Source organism: Kogia breviceps, chromosome 4 (assembly GCF_026419965.1).
Source record: "Kogia breviceps isolate mKogBre1 chromosome 4, mKogBre1 haplotype 1, whole genome shotgun sequence".
NCBI lineage: Eukaryota > Metazoa > Chordata > Mammalia > Artiodactyla > Physeteridae > Kogia > Kogia breviceps.
In genome coordinates, this window is record NC_081313.1 from 181,695,523 (window position 1) to 181,716,749 (window position 21,227).

The following is a 21,227-nucleotide window of genomic DNA, read 5'->3' on the forward strand; positions in this document are numbered from 1 at the left end:
CTTTGGACATTATTTGTTCATTTATTCACCCACGCATCCACCTACAAGTGCGTTCTTTCATTTATTCAATACATAAGAGTAAAGTAATAGAGATATTTGTTTACAGCAGATGTCTAATAGTCGAAAAATATTTATTGCACACCAACTATAATGGCCAGCAAAATGTTTGCTGTCATTACCTTGTATTGGGGTAGACGGACTATAAACTAGTAAACTAGTACATAAATGAACAAGTTTTACTTAATGGCAAGTGCTATGAAGAAAAAGTGGGGTGCTGTGATTGTGATGGGCGGGGGTAAGTTGGCTGGGATGGTTAGGGAAGGCCTCCCTTTCACACGTGGATTCGGAGAACGGAAGGAAAGCACTCCAGGTACAGGAAACAGCGAACATGAAGAGTAACAGAATTTAACTTGATGTCCTCAAGAGAGAAAAAACCGAGGGTGGGTAAAGAGAAATTCCCTAGTAAATTAGCGTTAAAGTTGCCAGAAGCGTTCTCCTAATTCATTTTTATCCTACTTAAAACGCATGCACACTTAACACCCTGGGTTATTTTCATTTCTTTTCTTTTGCAGAAATAAAGGAGGTGGGTTTTGGGGCCGGTTTAATTCTCGTAACTCTTTCTTTCTGGGTGCTTTAGTCGGTTCAAGGTTTTTTTTAACCGACAACCCTAGATATAGGTCAGGTAACTGCACTGTTTCAAAACACCTGTTGTTTGAAGTCCTGGATCCGTTCACTGAAGATTTCTCAATGATACTTGTTTACATTTCTGTTTTTTAAATAAATGTGTGTTTAATTTAATTGACCAACTGGATTCAGCTAACATATGTGGCGCACCATCTCTGTTCATTAGATGCTAGAAGCTGGCCAGGATGCTGGGAATGGGATAAGAGCCTGAGATATGGGAAGCGACCACGGAGGACCTTAAGTGAGGGAGAAAACTTGTAAAACTAGCCAAATACCCAACAAAGGTAGAAAGGAGGCAAGTACAAATTAATACAGGAGCTAGAAGCCCAAGCGAGCTACTGGCAGAGAGAACCTAGCGAAAGCTCGGAGGCGCCAGCTGTGTGGGTTTCCATGGAAACGCCTCTCCCCCGCCTCCCCGAAGTCTCTGCCCTCTCATCACTGAGAGCCAATGACGGGCGGGGGTGGTTGTAGCGCATGCCCAGGAGGAGTCAGCGCCCGGGCGCACAGCTTCGGGTTGTGGGCGGAGCTGGGGTGCGCGTGCGCCCTACCGTGCGGCGCACGCGCCTCCCAGCATTCAGTTGGTGCGCGGGCGGCGGGCACCTTAGTCCCGTAGGCTGCGGCGGCTGAGTGGACGGAGACTGTCGGCCGCTACGCGGACGGAGGCCAGGTAGAGGGAGAGGTCGCCGGTGCACACCTGCCAGCCATGAAGCCCCCCGCAGGTACTGGCCTCCGATTGGTGTGGCCCCGCTCGCCGGACCCAGGAGCCGCGCGCCACCTCCCTCGGGGTGGCCCCTGGGGCCTAAGAGCGGAGCCCAGTGACTCTCGAGTGACCCGGATCCAGGCAGGGGAGGGGGTCAGTGAGCCCGGAACCCCGACCCCTCGGTTGCCGAATGAATGAACAACTTTTCCAGCGCTTCACTCATTCGGCAAACTCCGTGTCACTTCTCCTGAGGATGGGTCTGGCCCTGGGGTGGACTCTGAGGGAGTTCTAGACGCAGTTCCAGAGCCGGAGACAGACGTTCAACAGGCAAAAATTAAGCGAGGGCTTTAGACAGTGGTCGGTGCCGGGGCTGGTGGTGCTTCTTTAGGGAGGGCGGTCCTGGAGGGCTTCTCGGAGGAGGTGGCATTTCATTCAGCCTGGACCACGTGGGGAGAAGCAGCTGTCCTGCGGGAGGAGTGTCCCAGGTGGTGGGAATCGCGAAGGCAAAGGCGGGGAGGCAAGCGCACCAGTAGGGCGTTTGGAGAGCAACAAGTCATTTTAGCTGGATCACAGCTGGGAGTCCCTTTTATGGGAAGCACAAAGAGGCGCTATGGAAGGGTTTTCATTTACGTGAGCCATGCCACCCGCATACTCTATTTTAGAAAATCGCCCAGGATGTTGAGTGGTGCCTCCTGGAATTTTCCCTTGCCCACCTATCCTTCCCCTGTTCTTTCTGCAGCCCATTGTGATGATAGTGATAATTGTAGTAATGATGATAATCATAATTATGGTTATTCAGGCCTCAGGGAGGCAGGGATGTTGTCTGCCTTGTTTGCTGCAGGATTGTTAGCTCAGAGACCGGACACGTAGGTGACAATCAGTAAATATTTATGAAAAGAATGTTCCTGCTCCAAGTGTTCAAATCCTAGTTCCTCCAAAAGGTTTTCCCGACAGTTCCACCTCACTCGGACCTCCCGCCTTTGCTGAGCTCCTGGAGCCCTTCTTTACCACCAGATTTAATGCAGACTCACAGTCCCTCCTGTGCAGTTCTTGAAATCCAAAGTATTCTGCAGAGATATTCTCTAATTTGAAGCAGTTATTTGGCCAGAAAAATCGAACCTCTATTGAGGTGAAGAGGCTCCCCCTGCCACTTAGTGTGTATCAGTGGAAGTAAGCTGCCCGGCTGTGAATCCCACCTCTGTCGCTTGCTGGCTGTGGCATCATGGCGAACTCAGGATTCCCATCTGTAAAGTGGAGCTACATAGGGTGCAGAGTACAGAACTGCCTGAGAGTTCAGTGAGGTCAAAAGACCCTGGAACACACAAGAAGGTTTTCAAGTGACAGCTGTTGTTTTTCTTTTTTTTTTTTTCTTTTTTTTTTTTTTTTTTTGCGGTATGCGGGCCTCTCACTGTTGTGGCCTCTCCCGTTGCGGAGCACAGGCTCCGGACGCACAGGCTCAGCGGCCATGGCTCACGGGCTTAGTTGCTCCGCGGCATGTGGGATCTTCCCGGACCAGGGCACGAACCCGTGTCTCCTGCATCGGCAGGCGGATTCTCAACCACTGCGCCACCAGGGAAGCCCTGTTGTTTTTCTTTTAATTAATTAATTAATTAACTTATTTATTTATTTATTTATTTTTGGCTGCGTTGGGTCTTCGTTGCTGCGCGTAGGCTTTCTCTAGTTGTGGCGAGCGGAGGCTACTCTTCGTTGCGATGCGTGGGCTTCTTATTGTGGTGGCTCCTCTTGCTGCGGAGCACAGGCTCTAGGCACGCGGGCTTCTGTAGTTGTGGCACATGGGCTTAGTTGCTCCGCAGCATGTGGCATCTTCCTGGCCCAGGACTCAAACCCGTGTCCCCTGCATTGGCAGGTGGATTCTTAACCCCTGCGCCCCCAGGGAAGCCCAACAGCTGTTGTTATAGGACCACTGTCTTGTATCCAGAAACTCCTGGGGCTAGGGACGTCACAGTAATCAGGATTTCCCCCTCTTTTAGAGGAGTAATACAGTACAGATGTTCCAGGTTCCATTCAGGGAGGTTGGGGGTACCACCCTTCAGTGCAGTTTTTCTTTCAGTGAAACGCAGGTATATGCCGGATGTCCCGCTCAGCACCGCTGACTTCGGGGGCGGGGCCTCTCCTGGGGGCGGTCCTGGCTGCTGTGGGGGTTATTGAGCAGCACGCCTGACCCCGCTGAGGCAGGAGCATCACTCCCTAGTGGTGACAACCCCAGACATGCCCCAGTGTCCCCTGGGGGCAGGATCACCTTGTGCTCTGGAGGACCAATCGCCCTGTGCGTCCCCAGAATGCCCTGGGGCCTCGCCATCTGCTCCGGGAAACGGTGGACTCTCCCCGGCCTGTTACTCTGACCCTGATTCCGAACCTGAAGCAGACACGCCGGGTGTCGGGTTCTGTTTTCTGGGTCCAGCCTGTGCAGGAGACGCCCTGGACGTGGCGGCACCGTGCTCGGCCGTGAACTACCTCCGGTGGGACCTGAGTGCCCAGCAAATTGGGGAGCTCACCACCGAGCTCATCGAGGAGACCAAGCGCGTGTACGACCGCGTGGGCTCCCAGGAGCTCCAAGACGTGTCCTACGAGAACACGCTCAAGGCGCTGGCCGATGTGGAGGTGTCCTACACAGGTGAGCCCTGCCCAGACCGGGCGACACCACCTCCTCCCCCTGGGCCCGGTGGAGAAAGGCAGCCCGGGCCGGCCGGCTTGCTCTGTCCCCGAGGGCCCAGAACAGCAGCGTCAGACAGTGTTTGCCAGCTCTCCTCTCGGGGAGCCAGCTCATGTGCCAGCCTTGAAACTGGAGCCCCTTCTCACCCCTGCCTGTGTGCCTGCCCGGGGATCTGTTTGTTTTCTCTGAGCCGCTGAACTTGGACCCCTTTGGTTTTCTCTTCCCACGGCGCCCTGGGTCCCCTGATACCCTGAGGCATCCTCATCGCCACCCAGTGAGTCCTTCCCTCTTCTCCTCCACGGTCTGTCTGCTGCCTTTGTATGTCAGATACACAGCTTGCCTCCCAGAGCCCCCTCTGCAGAGGTCGATGAGGCAGAGAACTCTGAGCCAAGGAGACCTCCTGTGCCCAAATCTCTAGAACAGCTGTTTTTCTGGGAACCGTCTAGAATTCGTGAATTCCAGCTGCGGGATTCTCACATGTCCCTGACACCTCGCTGTGCAGGGTCTGCTTGCCCCTGGCCTGCAGGCTTAGACTCCAGAGGGTCCGCCCTGGGGGGGCCCAGCGTGCCTCGGGCCCAAGGGTGAGGGCTTCGGCTCAGGCAGCTGATGGAGAGCCTGCAGGCCGGCTCTGCCCGTCAGTCCCCTGCTCGGGCGGGGGCAGGGGAGGGGTGGCGGGCTCAGTCTCCCCCCTCGTCTGTGGCGGGAGGCTCTGGAGCGTGGATGATGCAAATTCCCCCCTCGGGAGGGACCCCGCCTGACGTGATTTGGTCTCTCCTCCTCCACTTCTGTGGCCGTTTCTTTCCATCTCCACTCAGTAACCTGAATGATTTTGAAGGAAACTAGAATTGGACCATGGCATTGCCCTCGACCAACTCCGGTGCCTTCCCACTGCCCTGAGGGTCAGGTGGGAGCCCTCGACGTGGCCTCTGGGGCCCGGCCACGCACCGCCTTGCCCCTCATCCCGCACCCCGTCTGGGGGCTTCGCGCCAGCCGGGGAGCCCCTCCCCTCTGCTTGGCTGGGCATCGGGCTCTTTGAGCACAGACTGAGCTCCGCCCAGCGCCCCCTCCTGTGCCCCCTCTCCCCACACCAGCCACCGGGACTGATCCCACGCTCTGCTGTTTCGTTGTCATACCCGGTGCAGTCACAGCCTGCAAATCCCAAACGGACAGAAAAGGCTGTTTCTGTCCTTTTCACAGCTTGCTCTCGGGCCACCGGCGTCAGACCCGCCCAGAGCCCCACTGTGTTTGGCCTAGGCAGCTGAGCCGGTGACTGCCCTGCAGAGGTTTCCACGCTGCAGCTGACCCACCAGACCTGGGCCATCTCGGTGGCCTGGAACCATGGAAGTCACCAAACTGTGATGTTAATTCAGGTCTCCCCCATGCAAAGTACATGCTTTTTTAAACACTGCTGTGTTGAGGTAGAATTCACATACCGTGTAATCTGCCCACTTAAAGCATACATGTCGTTGGTTTTTAATGTATTTAGCATATCCAACCTTCGCCACTATCCAATTCCAGAACCTTCCATCACCCCAAAAAGAAGCCCCGTCCCCATCAGCAGTCACCCCCTGACAACACTAACCCACTGTCTGTCTGTGGATCTGCCTGTTCCGGACGTTTCCCATCAATGGAATCGCACCCTGTGTGTCCTTCTGTGTCTGGCTTCTCTCACTGAGCGTCGTGTTCTCAGGGTCCGTCCATGTGGCAGCGAGTGTCGGGGCTTCACCCCTTTTCATGGCTCAGTGATGCTCCCGTGTGTGGAGGGACACATGTCCGGTCATCTGCTGATGGTGTCTGGGTCGTGTCCACTGTTTGGTTCCTACGGATCATGCTGCTGTGATGGTGTGTGTAGAAGTTTTGGGTGGAGGATGTTCCGTTACTCTCGGGTGTGCACCTGGAGGTGGGTCTGCGGGTCACGTGGTGACTCAGCTGAAGTGTGTGCTTTCACAGGCACCACACGTCCCATCTCACGAAGTGTACACGTGTGCCACGGTGCCGTGAAGTATAAAATCTTTGGTGAGCTGCAGCGTAGCCATGGGCAGCCACGGCTCCTTTCTGGCACCGAGTCCCTTTGGCCTCTTCCGGTCTCATCTCTGTTCCGGTCCCTCTTGGCTTGGGGTGTCCTCAGCTAAGTTCCTTCCCTTTTGGAATGTGAGTCCCCGAGGACAAGGGTAACTGCACTCATCTCTAACCTGGGGCTGGCACCCACCCGTTTCCACCCGGGGCTGTTTTCACACCTGTCCTGTCGTCTCCCTGTTTCAGTTCAGAGGAACATCCTTGACTTCCCCCAGCACGTCTCCCCATCCAAGGACATCCGGACAGCCAGCACGGAGGCGGATAAGAAACTGTCCGAGTTCGACGTGGAGATGAGCATGAGGCGGGACGTGTACCAGAGGATCGTCTGGCTGCAGGTGAGCCCGCGGCAGGACCCCTTCAGACTGGGTCGTTCTGCTCCCCGGGCTTTACGAGGTGTCAGGCTGGAGGGAGCCCCGCAGGTGGGCACTGGGTACCACGGGCTGTGCTCCGGGCCTGGGGAAGCTGGTGACTTTCGCGGTGGGGCCATTGGACCACGGCAGACGACGTTAGAAACGTGACAGAGACGAGCGGGAGGGAGGAGAAGAAGCATAAAATGCCTTCCCGGGTCCACACATCACCTCACTTTCCTGACCTTGCTGGGGACACCTAGAGGGGACGTCGAGTCTCCAGCGTGAGGTGGGGGGCGAGTAACAGCTGTGTGCACTGCCTGCCTTCCTGTGGATGCCCTGTGCAGCCGGCCGAGCGCTGCTGCCCGTGTCAGGGGCACCACAAGTGCTTCTCGCGTGGCTGGTGGGCGGTTCGGAGAACCCGCTGTTGTGTATCCCTCGGGACCAGGGGCGGCCCCTGGGCGCTTTGTGCAGACACGAGGGCGGGGCCTGTGAAAGCGCAGGCAGTGCTTGCTTTAACGGAAGTTTTCACTGACAGAATTAATCGTAGGTTCACGTGCAGCTGTAAGAAATGATTCAGGGCTGTCCCGGCTACTTTGCCCTGTTTTCCCCAATGTCATCTTTTTTTTTTTTTTTTTTTTTTGCGGTATGCGGGCCTCTCACTGCTGTGGCCTCTCCCGTTGCGGAGCACAGGCTCCGGACGCACAGGCGCAGCGGCCACGGCTCACGGGCCCAGCCGCTCCGCGGCATGTGGGATCTTCCCGGACCGGGGCACGAACCCGTGTCTCCTGCATCGGCAGGCGGACTCCCAACCACTGCGCCACCAGGGAAGCCCCCCAATGTCATCTTTTGTGAAAGTAAAGTCAGCGTCCCAGCAGGATCCTGACGTTGGCACAACCGCCCCTGTCATCCGCTGCCCTGGGAGGGTCCCCGGCGGCTTTCGGTATGGGGCTCTTCCCAGTCACGCGGGCATTTGCGCACAGCTTCCGCGGGGGCTTCAGTCTCCGTTTCCCTGCGGTAAGCGCCCGCGACTGTGGTTGCCGGGTCCTGCGATGGCTGCTTGGTGAGGAAGTTTTGCTTTCCAGGAAACCGGCCAACTCCTTTCCAGAGTGGCTGCGCTGTCTTCCGCTGCCGCCAGCGATGACTCGCCTGTTCTCCGCTGCCTCGCCAGCACCGGGCAGCGTCTCGATGTTCTGCTGCGAGCAGAGCTTTGCTTATCTTGTTCTAGGAGAAGGTCCAGAGCGACTCGCTGAGGCCAGAGGCGTCGCGGTACCTGGAGCGGCTGATTAGGCTGGGCAGGAGGAACGGGCTCCACCTGCCCGAGGAGACGCGGGAGGTGAGCGCCCGGCCCGCACCCCGCGGGCCCGCCCCTGTGCATCTCTTCGCTGCCTCCGCCCCAGGGGGGAGGTCCACGTGGACCAGCGCTCCCTCTGCCCCTGCTCTGCCCCCGGTCCTCAGGGCCACAGGGCTTTCCCGGAGCACGGGCGGCGGGGGCCCTTCTCTGCACAGCCCCCCAGCCCCGCCCCATCCGGGCCTCCCGCCGCCCGTGGCTTTGCTGGGAGGGTCTCAAGAAAGGACCCTCTCCTCCGAGCCCACTCCACCCTCAGCCCCCACTCCCACAGAGCTTCCGTCCCGATGCCAGGCCCTTGGGGCTCCTGACTGCCGGGTTTCTACAGTTCAGTTCGGACTCCATCTACCCGGCGTCGGAGCCCGCAGGTCAGGGCTCGGCCCACGCCAGCCACAGGTCCACATCGTCCTCTGCACTTGTGGCCGACGGGCTGTGTCAGGAGTTCCCACGCGCCCACCCCGAGTTCCGTTCGTTGGCTAGCGCGGCCCCCAGGACGCAGGCACCCGGTCCACGGACTAGACCACTGGGTTATTATAAAGGAACAGGCAGGGGGAAGGAGGAGGTGGGGAGGCGTGGGGCGGAGCCGGGGCTTCCAGGCCCCCTGCAGGCACCCACCCGGCAGCTCTCTGAGCCCCAGGTTTACCGAGATTCTGTTCCATGAGCACGATTACATCGTTGGCCGTGGGCCACTGATTCACGCTGCAACCCCTGTCCCTCTCCCCTCCCAGGAGGTGGGCAGGCAGTGGGGCTGTGAGATGCAACCGATCCTGTGGCTTTAGGTTTAGGAGCCGTGTGCCGGGACTGGGGGCCAAGATCCAATGCGTTTCTCCCGTAATTCACGGCGCGGATCCCGCTGGGCACGGAGGCTGGGGCGACGGGAGGCTGACGAGCGTGGCATCCGCCTTCACCCCCTCCTTCCTCTCTGGGCCGAGCCCTGCGGCCCCGCGGGTTCCCAGTGGGCCCAGCCCCCCGGGGCCCATCCCTTCAGGTCCTCCCAGCTGCCTGACACCCCTCTTTCCCCAACGTGGACCCCAGAGCCCTCAGCTCTTCCCACTCCTGGTCCAGCCGGACGGGGTCCCTGCGGCACCCTGGACAGGCGGGCGTTGGGCAGCCCGGCCCCTCCCGGGAGGCAGCCTCTCGGGGTGGGGAGGGGGGCGGGCACGGCGAGCCACCCACGGTCGGGCGCGTCACCTCGGTGGGGGGCGTGTGGCGTCTTGATGGCCGGGATCAGACCCAGCTCTGCCACCAACCGGCTGGGTCCCCGGAGGCCGGTCACTGGACCCCCTTGTCCCTGTTCACCCTCTGCAACGTGCGTGACCCGAGGATCCCCTCACAGGTGGTCGGGAGGCCTGACCGAGTCGGTTTGTGTGGAGGACAGAGAAGAGTGAGGCCAGCAGATCAGGAAAGAGCTTGTCGCTGGTGGTTCTGGGCAGGGGCCTGCCTCGTCCCCTAGGGCCTCCCGGGAGCGCGAGGGTTGGGCAGGAAGGGGGGAGGGGTGGCTGGGGACTGGAGCCTGAGGTGTGGGCCCCGGGAGGGAGCAGGCTCAGGATCGGCTAGAATGACCGGGGCTCCGGGCCTACCCGGGGTGATGAGCGCAGGGGGACGGTGGCCCCGAGTGTGGGAGCCCCGTACAGAAGGGGCTGGGGCGCAGCCCTGCGCTGGCTGGTTTGCGTCAGAAAGTGACAGACGCGGTTAGCGCGGGTACCAGGCCCGACCCGGGGCTCAGCGACAGTTCTTGTTACTCAACACAAACGCTGTCCCGCTTCGGCCGGCGCTGTGCCTTGTGGTGGAGGAAACGGGACTCGGAGGACTGCGGGACTGCGGCCTCCAGGGTGGGGCCGGGCGCGTGGGCCCCGAAGTCCGGCAGAGAGGCAGGCACGTGGAGCTTCGAGGCGGGGGGAGGTGAGGGTGTGGACAGTGGGGCTGCGCAGACTGCCTTGACGCCTGAGAACCACTGGCCCGAGAGACCACAGGGACGCCCGGGGAGGGGGGGCCCGGGAGAGGCGGCCTGCTGGCGCGGGCCAGGGTCCTGAGTGCCGCCCCGCCCTCCCGGGGCGCCCTGTGCTCCTGCCGAGTTGTGGCCGCTGGGGCCGTGAGGCTGCAGTGCCCGGCCCGGCGCCTGCTGCCCGCAGAGGCCCGGCATCCTTCGGGCTGCTTCTGAGCCAGGCGTGCCCGACGAGCCCCTCCCCCTGGCAGAGCCAGCGGGCGCCATCCCCCAGCGCCCCTCCTGTCCTCCGACAGGCACATCTGCTCAGCCCGGGGGCGGGGCCGGGCGCGCTGAGTCCTGGGCTGGGCAGGGGGCGCAGCCTGGGCAGGTCCTCGAGGCGCCCTGCCTGCTGCTGGCCCGGCAGGGGCCCCGGGGAGCCGGCGCCTTCCTCTGCGCCCCACGTCGCTCCCTCCCCCAGGCTGGTCCATTTCCCCCTGTTTCTGAAAACCAGATAGACCCTGAAGGGACACAAACTTAGCTCCGTTGAAATGGCTGAAGCTTAGACTGTCACCTTGGGGTAACGCCTGAGGAGGGTCCTAACCCTCCTAGGACCCGAGGCCCTTTCTCTCTCATCTCCCTCTCATCTGCCTCTTCTCCCTTAACCCCCCTCCGTGCCCCCGCCCCCCGATCTCACGGCCGTCTTCTTCTTTCAGAAAATCAAGAGCATCAAGAAGAAGCTGAGTCTCCTGTGCATCGACTTCAACAAGAACCTGAACGAGGACACGACCTTCCTGCCATTCACGCGCGAGGAGTTGGGTGTGTGCGGGCCCCGCGGGGTGGTGGAGAGGCGTCTCTGGGCCCCTGACCCCCGGGAGGGCCTTCTTCCCCTGGGGCGCTCAGAGTGCTTGGGTCCCCAGGTTCTGGATCCTTCCTTGGGGGCGGGGGCGGTCTGTCTGCCGAGATTCCGCCCCGAGACCCCGCCCCCACCCTGCTCTCTGTGATGTTTCTTTAAGCTCACAGGGTCCTCCCCAGCCTGGCCTGGCGTGGGATCTTGAAGGGCTGGGGCCTGGGCGGCTCTTTCAGCTTCTGCCCTCTTCCCTGAACGCTTTATTTTGAAACCTGCACACCGGTAGGGAAGCGGCAAGAACAGCAGCAGGGAGACCCCGTGTGCTCCCCGGGCCGGGCCTCCCTGCGTGACGCCGTGCGTGCTGTTCCTGCGCCGGGGCCTCCGACACATCGCCAGGAGCAAGGGCGCCTCCTGAGTCCCCGGATGCAGGCAGCCCTCGGGAAGCAGAGCGTGGAGCGGTCTCCCCAGCCGTCCCCATGGCGGTCTTGACGTTTCTGGCCCCATCCGGCTTGAGCCAGGCCTCAGGCATCGCATTTAGTTCCTGTCTCTCCAGGCTCCTCCCCTGCTGATCGGTTCCTCAGCCTTATACAAACTTGCTTCCGTCTTGCCCACGCTGATAGCTTTGCGAACTGCAGGCCGGGTGGGCAGCGGCCTGTCAGCTCTGCCTGGGGTTCACACGGGGCTGAGCATCCTCACCGGTTCTGTGAAACAGGCTGTTGCGTAAGACGTGACACCTCGTTTGCCTCTGGGCGGGTGGGTTTTGGGGACACCCACGGATGCACGCTGACCCAGGCAGGTTTTTCAGGTCCATCACGCCAACCTCTGTGGCCCTAACTTCTGGGCCCCAACCCCCTGTCCTGGGCAGTGAGACCCACGTGGCTCCTGGGGTTCATGGGCCAAAGGGTGACCCCAGGCCTCTGGAAACTGGCAGCTGAATCTGCTGGCACAGCTGTCCTGTGGGGCTGCTTTCCACCCCATCTGTCCAGCCCAGGGGCCCTGCTGTCATGGCCCGGCCTCCCGGGTGAAAGGGTGAACCCCAGCTCCATGGAGCAGACATTCAGAGCCCCGGTGACCTATCTCATGGGGCCGGGGTGGTGGCTGGACATGTGGCCAGCCTGATGGGGTTTGACCCCGTCTGCAGTTTCAGTTCCAGCTGAGCAAGAGCCTTGCTGGGTTATTTTCTCCGGTTGTGGAAGGATCCCTGGTGTCATTTTACAGAAACATAGATGGTGTGTTCTTTCTCTGTTTTCTCCCTGCTTCCTGTCCTCCCTCTCTCCCTCTCCCCCCATCTCCTTCCCTCTCCCTCCATTCCCCTCCCTCCCTGCCTCCCCCATCCTTCCCTCTCCCTCCTTCCCTCTCTCCCCTTCTCCCTCCATTCCCCTCCCTCCCTCTCCCCCTCTCCCTGCCTCCCCCTCTTGAGAGAGAGTCATATACACACATAACACTTTGGTTTCTTTCCCTAAATCTCAGTCGTAAGGCAGTTAAGGCAATTTCCTCTATAGGCGTCTTCTCTGTTCTCTGTTCTCTGTTCTCTGTTCATAGTCAATCATTTTCCCAGAGAGCCTTAGACGTTGGTTCCTCTCACTTGTTTTCACCCACTAGTTCTGTGTAATCTCTTAGTTTGTATCTTCTCGTGAGTCAGAACTTACCCCCCCCCCACCCCGCCCTGCCGCGCTACCCAGTACTTGCTGACCAATGTCTTTGCATCTGTGGGCTTCCAGGTCCTGGTCTTTCTGGTGGGGTACGGCCCCCGCTGTCATCACTTACTTAGAGGCTCACTGTCCCAGCGTGGCCTCGAGGAGCCCCTTCCAGTGCACGTGTCCCTGTGATTCTTCAGGCACCTGCGATTTGACGCGGGGTGGGCCAGGCTCGCTCTGTCCTCTCCCTGGCCCGGCCCGGCCCTGGCAGGATAGCCAGAACTAAGGCCTGGCTGCTGGGTGTGCTCCCAGATGCTGGGAGCTGTTGCTTCCAGGCGCCCCGGCTGACGAGAGCAGTGTGCACACACGCGTGCAGACGCACGTTCGTGAGTGCCCACCAGTGCCTTCAGCTCGGGTCGAGCACCTGGGGGTTCGCCTCGTGGCGCTCCTTGCGTGCTTTCACCACCTTGTCCCACAGTGAGGACCGCCTCCTGGATAAGTGTGAGGCTGAGAGAGAGTCACGGGGTCTTCCGGTCCCAGTCGGGAGGAAGAGCCGGTTCGGGGCGAGGGCAGCTCTCCCTAAGCTGTTTCTTGTTGGGTTAGGTGTAGAGTCACGGGCACACCTGTCAGGGCCTGCCGAGACAGCCCACCTGAGGGGGGTCCTCGGGGGTTCCTCCACCCCTCCCTCAGCTCCCAGGCCCCAGGGCTGAGCTGGGTGGCGAGGGTTCCGAGTGAACTGGCCTCTGAGGTCGGAGCCGGGGCGTGAGGGGTGGTGGCCTTGCATCGCCCAGGCTGTGAGGCACAGGTCCCTGGAGGTTTTAGTCTGAGGGCGATGCACCCAGGTCTCCATGCTAGGAGGACAGGCCAGGTTGGAGGCCAGCCATCGCAGCAGTGCTGACAGCTGGGATGGGGCGGGGGCACCACCCAGTCAGGGCTGCCTGGCGGGTTCTGCCTTCCCCTGGTGCCATGCACCCAGAAAGGACACAGAGGAGACAGCAGCCCATGCCATCCCAGGGTGGACGCCATCCCGGGCTGGAGCCTGTCCCGGGATGGACGCTCTCCCAGCCTGGAGCCTGTCCTGGGGTAGACGCCGTCCCGGGGTGGACGCTGTCCTGGGCTGGAGCCTGTCGCAGGGTGGACGCCGTCCTGGGGTGGAGCCTGTCCCAGGGTGGATGCCGTCTTTGGGTGCAGACTGGCCTGGGTGGAGCTGAACATAGCTTTTCCTCCCTGAGGGCGTCCTGATGAGGAGAGCAGCAGCTGTCTGAGGCTGGAGAGCCCTCGACTTGGCTCCTTTGGGTGCAGAGTTGGGAAGTGGGCATGTGGGTAGGCCGCACCGGGCACTGTGCTTCCTGCTGGCTCCCGTTGCTCACTTCCCATGCGGGAGGGGCGCACTCCCTTCCCGCCTCGGTCAGGCACCCCGCGGGTCCTTTCAGAGCCCCCCGATTTGGCTCCCACAGGAGGGCTCCCTGAGGATTTCCTGAACTCGCTGGAGAAGACCGAGGACGAGAAGTTGAAGGTCACCCTCAAGTACCCGCACTACTTCCCCCTCCTGAAGAAATGCCACGTGCCCGAGACCAGGAGGAAGGTGGAGGAGGCCTTCAACTGTCGGTGCAAGGAGGTGAGGAGCCCACCTCTGCCGGCTCAGGGCCCGGAGGGGCGCCACGGGCTCACTCTGCCCCTAGCAGGCGTCCAGGGCTCTGGCTGCACCCCCAGGACCCCGGGGCGGGGCTCTGAGCCTCTTCCTGAGCTTGCCCTTCTGCGCCCTCGCTCTCGAGCCTTAGCCTCGGGTCCTCTCCCTCTGCGGTGTTGCCGGATGCCCATCCCCTCTCTGTGCCTAGCATGTGGGCTAGGCCTTCTCGCTGTGGCCCGGGCACGGCCTGGACATTCAGACATCGGGTCCCGCGTGGACGCTTGTGTTTGGTCCATACTGCGTGTGGCTGCAGTCTGTGCTTCTGCCGTTTAGCGTCTCCAGTAGATGGGGGCTGTGCATGAGCCTTTCATCTTCCCCGCAGACACCACTGGTGCTTGCTTGGCCTCGCGGGGGATGCGGGGGGCACGGGGGACAATCCTGTGTCCCCTCCTTCTCGGGCTGCAGACAGGCCACGTTGGTCCTGTGGTGACTGGGGGCTCCCAGGAGAACCCCACCGCAGAACCGGAGAGGTGGCCCCAGAGAAGGTGGCGTACGCCTGGGGCCAGGCCTCAGCAGCGAGCCACGGCCACCTGCAGCAACAGGTGTCTCACCGTTCAGGGGCTGGGTGTTCGGGCGCCGTGAGGATGAGCTGCTGTCTGCACGGCAGCCGGGTTTGTATTGTTGAGCCCGGGAGGCCCCTTGGTGGCTCCTGGAGAGCCTGGCTGCATCGCTTCCCACCCTCGACCTTTGAGCCCGTCACGGTTCACACCCTTTCTGGTTCCAAAGGACCTGTGTTTATAAAGATCACATGGTAGGACAGCACCAAAGTGTCTAGAAATCCAGGCCAGGAGGAGGAGGGAGGGGGATTGGCTGTGCCCCCAGCGGCCTGAGAGCCCTGCCCGCCCACGGAGACCTGGCCCAGGGCCCTGCGGGGAGGGCGTGGCCCGCGGTCCCCAGTGCCGGCCATCTCTGGGTTCCAGGAGAACTGCGCGATCCTCGGGGAGCTGGTGAGCTTGCGGGCCCAGAAGTCCCGCCTGCTGGGGTTCAGCACGCATGCCGACTACGTGCTGGAGATGAACATGGCCAAGACCAGCCAGGTGGTGGCCGCTTTCCTAGGTAACCCCGCCTCCCCCTGGGGCCCAGTGGGGAGCGGGGTCAGACGGACCTTGACTGGACGCGGTGCTGCCTGAGACCCCACTGTGTCAGCCCTTGGGGGTCGCCTTCCCGGACCCTTCATCCTGCCTCGAGGGGCACGGGGTGGGGGGCAGCTGGGGGGCCGCCCCAGGGATGTAGCCGAGCCTCTCCCCTCCGCCCGCAGATGAGCTGGCCCAGAAGCTGAAGCCCCTCGGGGAGCAGGAGCGGGCCGTGATCCTGGAGCTAAAGAAGGCCGAGTGCCAGAGGCGGGGCCTGCACTTCGATGGGCGCATCAACGCCTGGGACATGCGCTACTACATGAACCAGGTGGAGGAGACGCGCTACCGCGTGGACCAGAACCTGCTCAAGGAGTACTTCCCCATGCAGGTGGTCACGCGCGGGCTGCTGGGCATCTACCAGGAGCTGCTGGGGCTGACCTTCGACCTGGAGGAGGGCGCCACCGTGTGGCACGAAGACGTGACGCTCTACACGGTCCGGGACACGGCTTCGGGCAAGGTCATCGGCAAGTTCTACCTGGACCTCTACCCTCGGTGTGTGCTTAGGGGAACATGTCGGCCGTGGGCCGGGGGTCCTCTGCGGAAGCTGGGCCTCACCCCGCGTCCCTCCCCAGGGAAGGGAAGTACGGGCACGCGGCCTGCTTCGGCCTGCAGCCGGGCTGCCTGCGGCAGGACGGGAGCCGCCAGATCGCCATTGCAGCCATGGTGGCCAACTTCACCAAGCCCACGCCCGACGCACCCTCCCTGCTGCAGCACGATGAGGTGGAGACCTACTTCCACGAGTTTGGGCACGTGATGCACCAGCTCTGCTCCCAGGTGGGTGCGGGCGCTGGGCTGCGGGCAGGAGGTGGGGGGGGCCCGGGTGCGCGCGCGGTCCTCAGGCGTGTCCTCGCCGCGGGATTCTTCAGCTGACGTCACCCCGGACGTGGCGACGCCCTCGCTGTCAGCTTCCATCATCAAACTCCACGCACTGGGCATGTAAACAACGGAAATGGATGTCCTGGAGGCTCTGGAGGCTGGAAGCCACTGATCAAGGTGTCAGGGCTGGTTCCCTACATGTTAAGTACATGTACTCAAGAGTTGCCTTTAAAAAAAAAAAAAGAAAGGAACGTTGCCTGCAAGTCTGGTGACAGCCTTTGATGAGAACCAGAGGGAAGGCTCTGGGGCTGGAGCGCCGCACCGTGAGGCCCTGGGGCTGCTGCCGGTCTCCGTGGAGGCTCAGCAAGTCCCAGTGACTTCCCCACGTGGGGCCCCCAGCTGAGCGGCCGGGCCCAGGACCCACTGCTCGCTCAGTCTTCCTGCGGTCAGCCCTCCGTCCTGAGAGCGATGCTCTCACAGGCTGCACCGGAGCGCGTGGGGACAGCTCACTGAGCTGTGCAGCCGCCACTACTGCCATGTTTTGGAACATTTCCATCACCTGAAAAGTGTCCCTGACGCCCTTAGCTATCACTCCCCTCCCCTGCCCCTGACAACCAGGAACCCACTCTCTGTCCCTGTGGATCTACCTGTTCTGGACGTTTCTCCTCAGTGGAGTCACACCCTGTGTGTCCTTCTGTGTTTGGCTTCTCTCACTGAGCGTCGTGTCCTCGGGGTCCGTCCACGTGGTAGCGAGTGTCAGGGCTTCACCCCTTTGCGGGGCTGAGTGATGTTCCCGTGTGGGGACGGACCTCTTATTACTAGTATGTTTATGAGCAGAAGGTTTTGACTTTGAAGTTCAGTCTTTTAACTTTTCCTCCACGTTTTGTGTCCATGGAAAAAACCCTTCTGTAACCCGAGGCACTGATTTTTTCCTTCCTAGTTTCTTCTGCCTTTTCTGCCTAGAAGTTTTGTAATCAAGCCTTTTATTTTCTTGTCCACTATGGTGGAGTGTTGTCTGTGGTGTGAGGCTGGGGGTCACCCTCTGTCACTACGGTTTTCGCCACCGATCCCCACGCAGCCACATGTGATGTGTGTTTCTGTTTAAAGACACCTGGTCTGATAGCAATTGTTGATTCGCTCACAGCGGGGTTGTAACCCTCGCCTGAAGGAAGCTCATCTAACGCATGCACTGTCCCCGTGAGCACGTCACCGTCCTCCTGCACTTGGGACACCGGCCAACACTTCAGCTCTATGCTCAGAGCCATGTTGAGCAGAGAAATCACCCCAAAAACACAAAAATGCACACATTGGGGCATTCAGCAGACCGTGAGAAGGACGCTTGTTTGCAGTTGGGGCTGGAACCGGAAGTTGGGGCTGGAACCGGAAGTTGGGGGTCGAGTGACCCAGGAGTGAGGAGGCAGCTTCTGCCCTGCTCCCTGGGGCCTGGGAAGGACATGCCCGGGTCACTGGGCTCGTGTGGACCCACACCTGCTGGGCCTGGGTTCCATACGCACTGCGTCAGGCGCTGTGTATTCAGGAAGAATTTCAGGCACGAAAGAGGAGCAAAGAGTGCCTGCCAACGGCCGCCATCCGGATGCGCCGTGTCCGCGCCTTTGCCTCCTGGGTGCGGGGCTTTGGCTGGAGAGTGTTGGCTCCATGGGTGGGGAAGGGGCGCAGTGATCCACGGGATGGCGGGCTCTCCGCACCCCTGTGTCCCGGGCAGGTCTGGGGTCCGGGGTGGGCCCTCCTGCAGCTCCACAGCCCGCCTTGCAGGCCGAGTTCGCCATGTTCAGCGGGACACACGTGGAGCGGGACTTCGTGGAGGCACCTTCGCAGATGCTGGAGAACTGGGTGTGGGAGGTGGAGCCACTGCTCAGGATGTCCCAGCACTACCGCACGGGCAGCGCCGTCCCCCAGGAGCTGTTGGACAAACTCATCAAGTCCAGGCAGGCCAACACAGGTGCGGCCGGGCCGAGGGAAGGGAAGGGGGCTCCCGGACCGCCCGGCTACAGAGGGCGGCCTGGACACAGAGCCAGTTCCATGTCAACTTCCTCCCGCCCCCCCAGGCCTCTTCAACCTGCGCCAGATCGTCCTGGCCAAGGTGGACCAGGCCCTGCACACGCAGACGGCCGCAGACCCGGCCGAGGAGTATGCCCGCCTCTCCCAGGAGATCCTCGGGGTCCCAGCCACGCCAGGTAGCCACGTGCGAGCTGGGCCCACCTTAGGGGTCGGGGTGGCGGCCACTGCCCGGGTCAGAGGGATCATCTGGTGGCGCGTGAAGAGGAACCAGCTGACACCCTCCGGCCAAGGCCCGCAGACCTCTGGCCTCTTCCCACCTCAGTTCTTGGGCTGGTCCCTCCCGCTGTGGCCCGTGGAGGCCAAGGGTGGGGTGGGCGGCCCTGCACGTGCTTTCTGGAGAGCCTGGAAGGGGCAGGAGAGGGCTTCATACCCCAGATGGAACGCGTCGACGAGGTTTGCATGTGCGTGTTGGTGCAGACACAGCTCCCTCGTGAGCGCTTTAACCCGTGCTCTCCCCGTGGCAGAGGGCGAGCCCTGACTCATCCCTCGGCACTGACCTTGTAAGAGGCTTAGGGGTGAACCCTCGCGAGCTTCAGCAGAAAGCGGGCAAAGGTTTGTGTCCCTCTGCTGAGTTGCTTGCAAGGTCCCTGTTTTCTAGAGGCATTGGGCCAATTCTCCCTCTAGTGGCAGGGGTCTCAGACAGGGCTGCTTTGAGGCCCCCGCTCTCGGGAAGGGGCACTGAGGGGCCAGGGGGCCGGGCAGGAGCCTCTCCGCGTGTGTCCCAGGGACCAACATGCCTGCGACCTTCGGCCACCTGGCAGGCGGCTATGACGCCCAGTACTATGGCTACCTGTGGAGTGAGGTGTACTCGGCGGACATGTTCCACACACGCTTCAAGCAGGAGGGCGTCCTGAGTGGCAAGGTGAGAGGCCGGTCTGCCGCGCAGACCAACATGGCGGCCCTCGGCCTGGGCCTAGGTGCCTGTGCCACCCGCCTGGGTGTGCCCAGCCCTGAGGGCCCTGCCCTGGATCTGCTCCCCTGCCCTTTGTTCAGCCGCGGCAGAGGTGGCCACACCCACATCCCCAGGTCCCCTCCCTTGGATGCTGACGGGCCCTGGAGCCAGGGGAGGGGGTACTCCACCCTCCTGCAGCCCCGCCCCCTCTCGGCAGGTGGGCATGGACTACAGAAGCTGCATCCTGAGGCCCGGCGGCTCCGAGGACGCCAGCGTCATGTTAAGGCTCTTCCTGGGCCGGGACCCCAAGCAGGACGCCTTCCTCCTGAGCAAAGGGCTGCAGGTTGAGGGCTGCGAGCCGCCGGCCTGCTGACGGCACAGGGTTCTGCCCACCCCAGCGGCCCGGGTGCCTTAGTGCCCCGCCGGGGGGGGGGGGGCGCGTGTCCCCCAAGCCCGAGTCCCCGGCGGCCGGCCTGGGCCCCAAGTCTCCACCTGGACGTGTCTGGAGAGCCTGGCGTCAAGGCTCCCACTTGTTGCACTGATGCGGCCCCTTCCTGGGGAGCTTTTCTGGTTAAAACACGGCTCTTTGAAATGCAGCCATTAAAAAAGACTCCAGTCCTGGTCTCTGACTGCCGTGCCTTCCACCACAGGAGTGGCGTGGGGGCCGTCGCTCTGGGGGGAGTTCTGACCTTGCTCGGGGATCAGCCCTGGGGCCGTTGCAGGCTGCTCTCTGCTGGTGACGCGTCTGGGCCACTGGGAGACAGCCGAGCGGTGGGGTGAGTTCAGACGGGGACGCCCCCCCCCCCACTCGCCGGGCCGGCTCTCCAGTGACGCGGTGTCCGTCTCCTGCCGGCCTCCTGCCTGTCACTCTGGCATCTCGGGGGCTGCAGCTGGCGGGAGCTGGTTCTGGCGGTGGGCACGGTTGCGGGAAGCCCGGCCGGGGCTGTCCCTGTCCCCGTGCCCTGTCCTCCTGCTCACGGCCGCTGGCTGGCCCCCTCTGGTCGCGGGCAGCTCGTGAAGTCTGGACCCCAGCACGGGACCGCCTCCCTGCGGTCCTGGCCGTTCTCCAAAAGGCCTTAGCGATGTGTTTCGGCGCAGTAGGAGGCGCTGCACCACTGGTGCCGTAGGGCGGGTCTGGGCCATCCCGGGTGTCCCTCGCTGGCCTTCGAGCTCCTCGGGAGCCCTGCCTCCGGCCCTTCGTCCCCACAAAGGACGCCAGGCAGCGGAGCGAGGGCGCGGGCAGCGCCCTGACCTTCTCCCCGGAGCCCAGGCGGGCAGGCTGTGTCACACCCTGTCCTCCCCTCAGCCTGCCCGCCCGTCCTCACCCGTCCTGGGCCAGTCGGCTGTGGACCAGGCTGTGCTGTCTGCCCTTCTGCTGCGCCGGCTCAGCTCCCTGCACCTACTTCTGTGTGCCTTCTCTGTTCTGGGCTGGTCGCTGGCACAGAGCCAGTGGGTGGGCGCCCCGTGGCCGGGAGGGCTGTTTGTATGAATTACCTGGGGCTCAAAAAGGAGCACAGCCGGCCTTCCGTCCGGGCACCTCTCGATGGATATAGAAGTGGCGTGTTGGGGCCTGGGGGCTGCTCGTCTTCCCCTGCACCGAGCCCCCAGATGGTCCCCATCAAAATCCAGGTGTGGTGTCGGCACCCCAGCTGTGTGCCGGGCAGTCCATTGCAGGAGCCACAGGCCTTGGTCTGGTGGGCCACAGGGTTCCCAAGCGGGCAGGTCAGGACTGAGAGGGTGAGGCCTTTCCCCGGGCCCAGGGCCCAGGCTGAATGCCGGCTGGAGGCCCATCTGCTCACCGCCTACCCCCCAGCCCCTGCCCTCCCATCAGCCCCCAGGGCTGGGCTCAGGTGTTTGATGCCCAGGCTCCCCGGCAGCCCAACCTCTTCCCAATCCTCCGTGGTCACTGAAGGACTTGGAAGCAGGTTGCCCCACAGAGACTGTTGTTCTCAGAGCCCTGGGCGGGGGGCAGGGAGGACGGGCACAGGGCCTTGCTGGGGTGTGGTCGCCAGGGCAGCCGGAGCAGCCTCCACACCGTAAGTGAGAGCATCTCGCCAAAAATGGTACGTTTCTCCAGCCGCCCTGGGACCTGAGCTCAGGTCCTGGCGCAGGAAGGGGCAGCAGTGCAGCTGTTACCTGTCACTAGGGGTCGACTGTGGCCCGGTGCCACCTCTTAGATCCTCCCCCATCCCCTTCCAGGGTTGCGACAGGACCCCTGCCAATTGGGTTCTCACTCCTCCCCAACATCCCCTACTCCTCCATGAAGGTGGAAGGAACACATTTTTTAAAAGGATGGAGCTTGGGCTTCCCCAGTGACGCAGTGGTTAAGAATCTGCCTGCTGGGCTTCCCTGGTGGCGCAGTGGTTGAGAGTCCGCC

At 62.0% G+C, this 21,227-nt stretch overlaps 1 protein-coding gene across 4 annotated transcripts; it reads left to right on the plus strand.

Moving 5' to 3' along the window:
• Positions 1–1,215: 1,215 nt before the first annotated feature.
• THOP1 (thimet oligopeptidase 1) lies at positions 1,216–19,472 on the plus strand. 4 transcript variants are annotated; one of them, XM_059060308.2, is made up of 13 exons: positions 1,216–1,403; positions 3,807–4,019; positions 6,321–6,469; positions 7,710–7,817; positions 10,470–10,572; positions 13,698–13,858; positions 14,851–14,986; positions 15,189–15,555; positions 15,636–15,837; positions 17,653–17,839; positions 17,946–18,074; positions 18,684–18,820; positions 19,068–19,472. In XM_059060308.2, exons 1-13 carry the CDS (start codon positions 1,388–1,390, stop codon positions 19,221–19,223), a joined length of 2,064 nt encoding a protein of 687 aa, XP_058916291.1. In that variant the 5' UTR covers positions 1,216–1,387; the 3' UTR covers positions 19,224–19,472. The 4 variants fall into 4 exon arrangements, with proteins under 4 accessions (XP_058916291.1, XP_066889318.1, XP_058916290.1 ...); XM_067033217.1 differs by having other exon boundaries at positions 1,238–1,403; positions 18,720–18,820; XM_059060307.2 differs by having other exon boundaries at positions 1,249–1,403; positions 18,684–19,472.
• Positions 19,473–21,227: the final 1,755 nt, after the last annotated feature.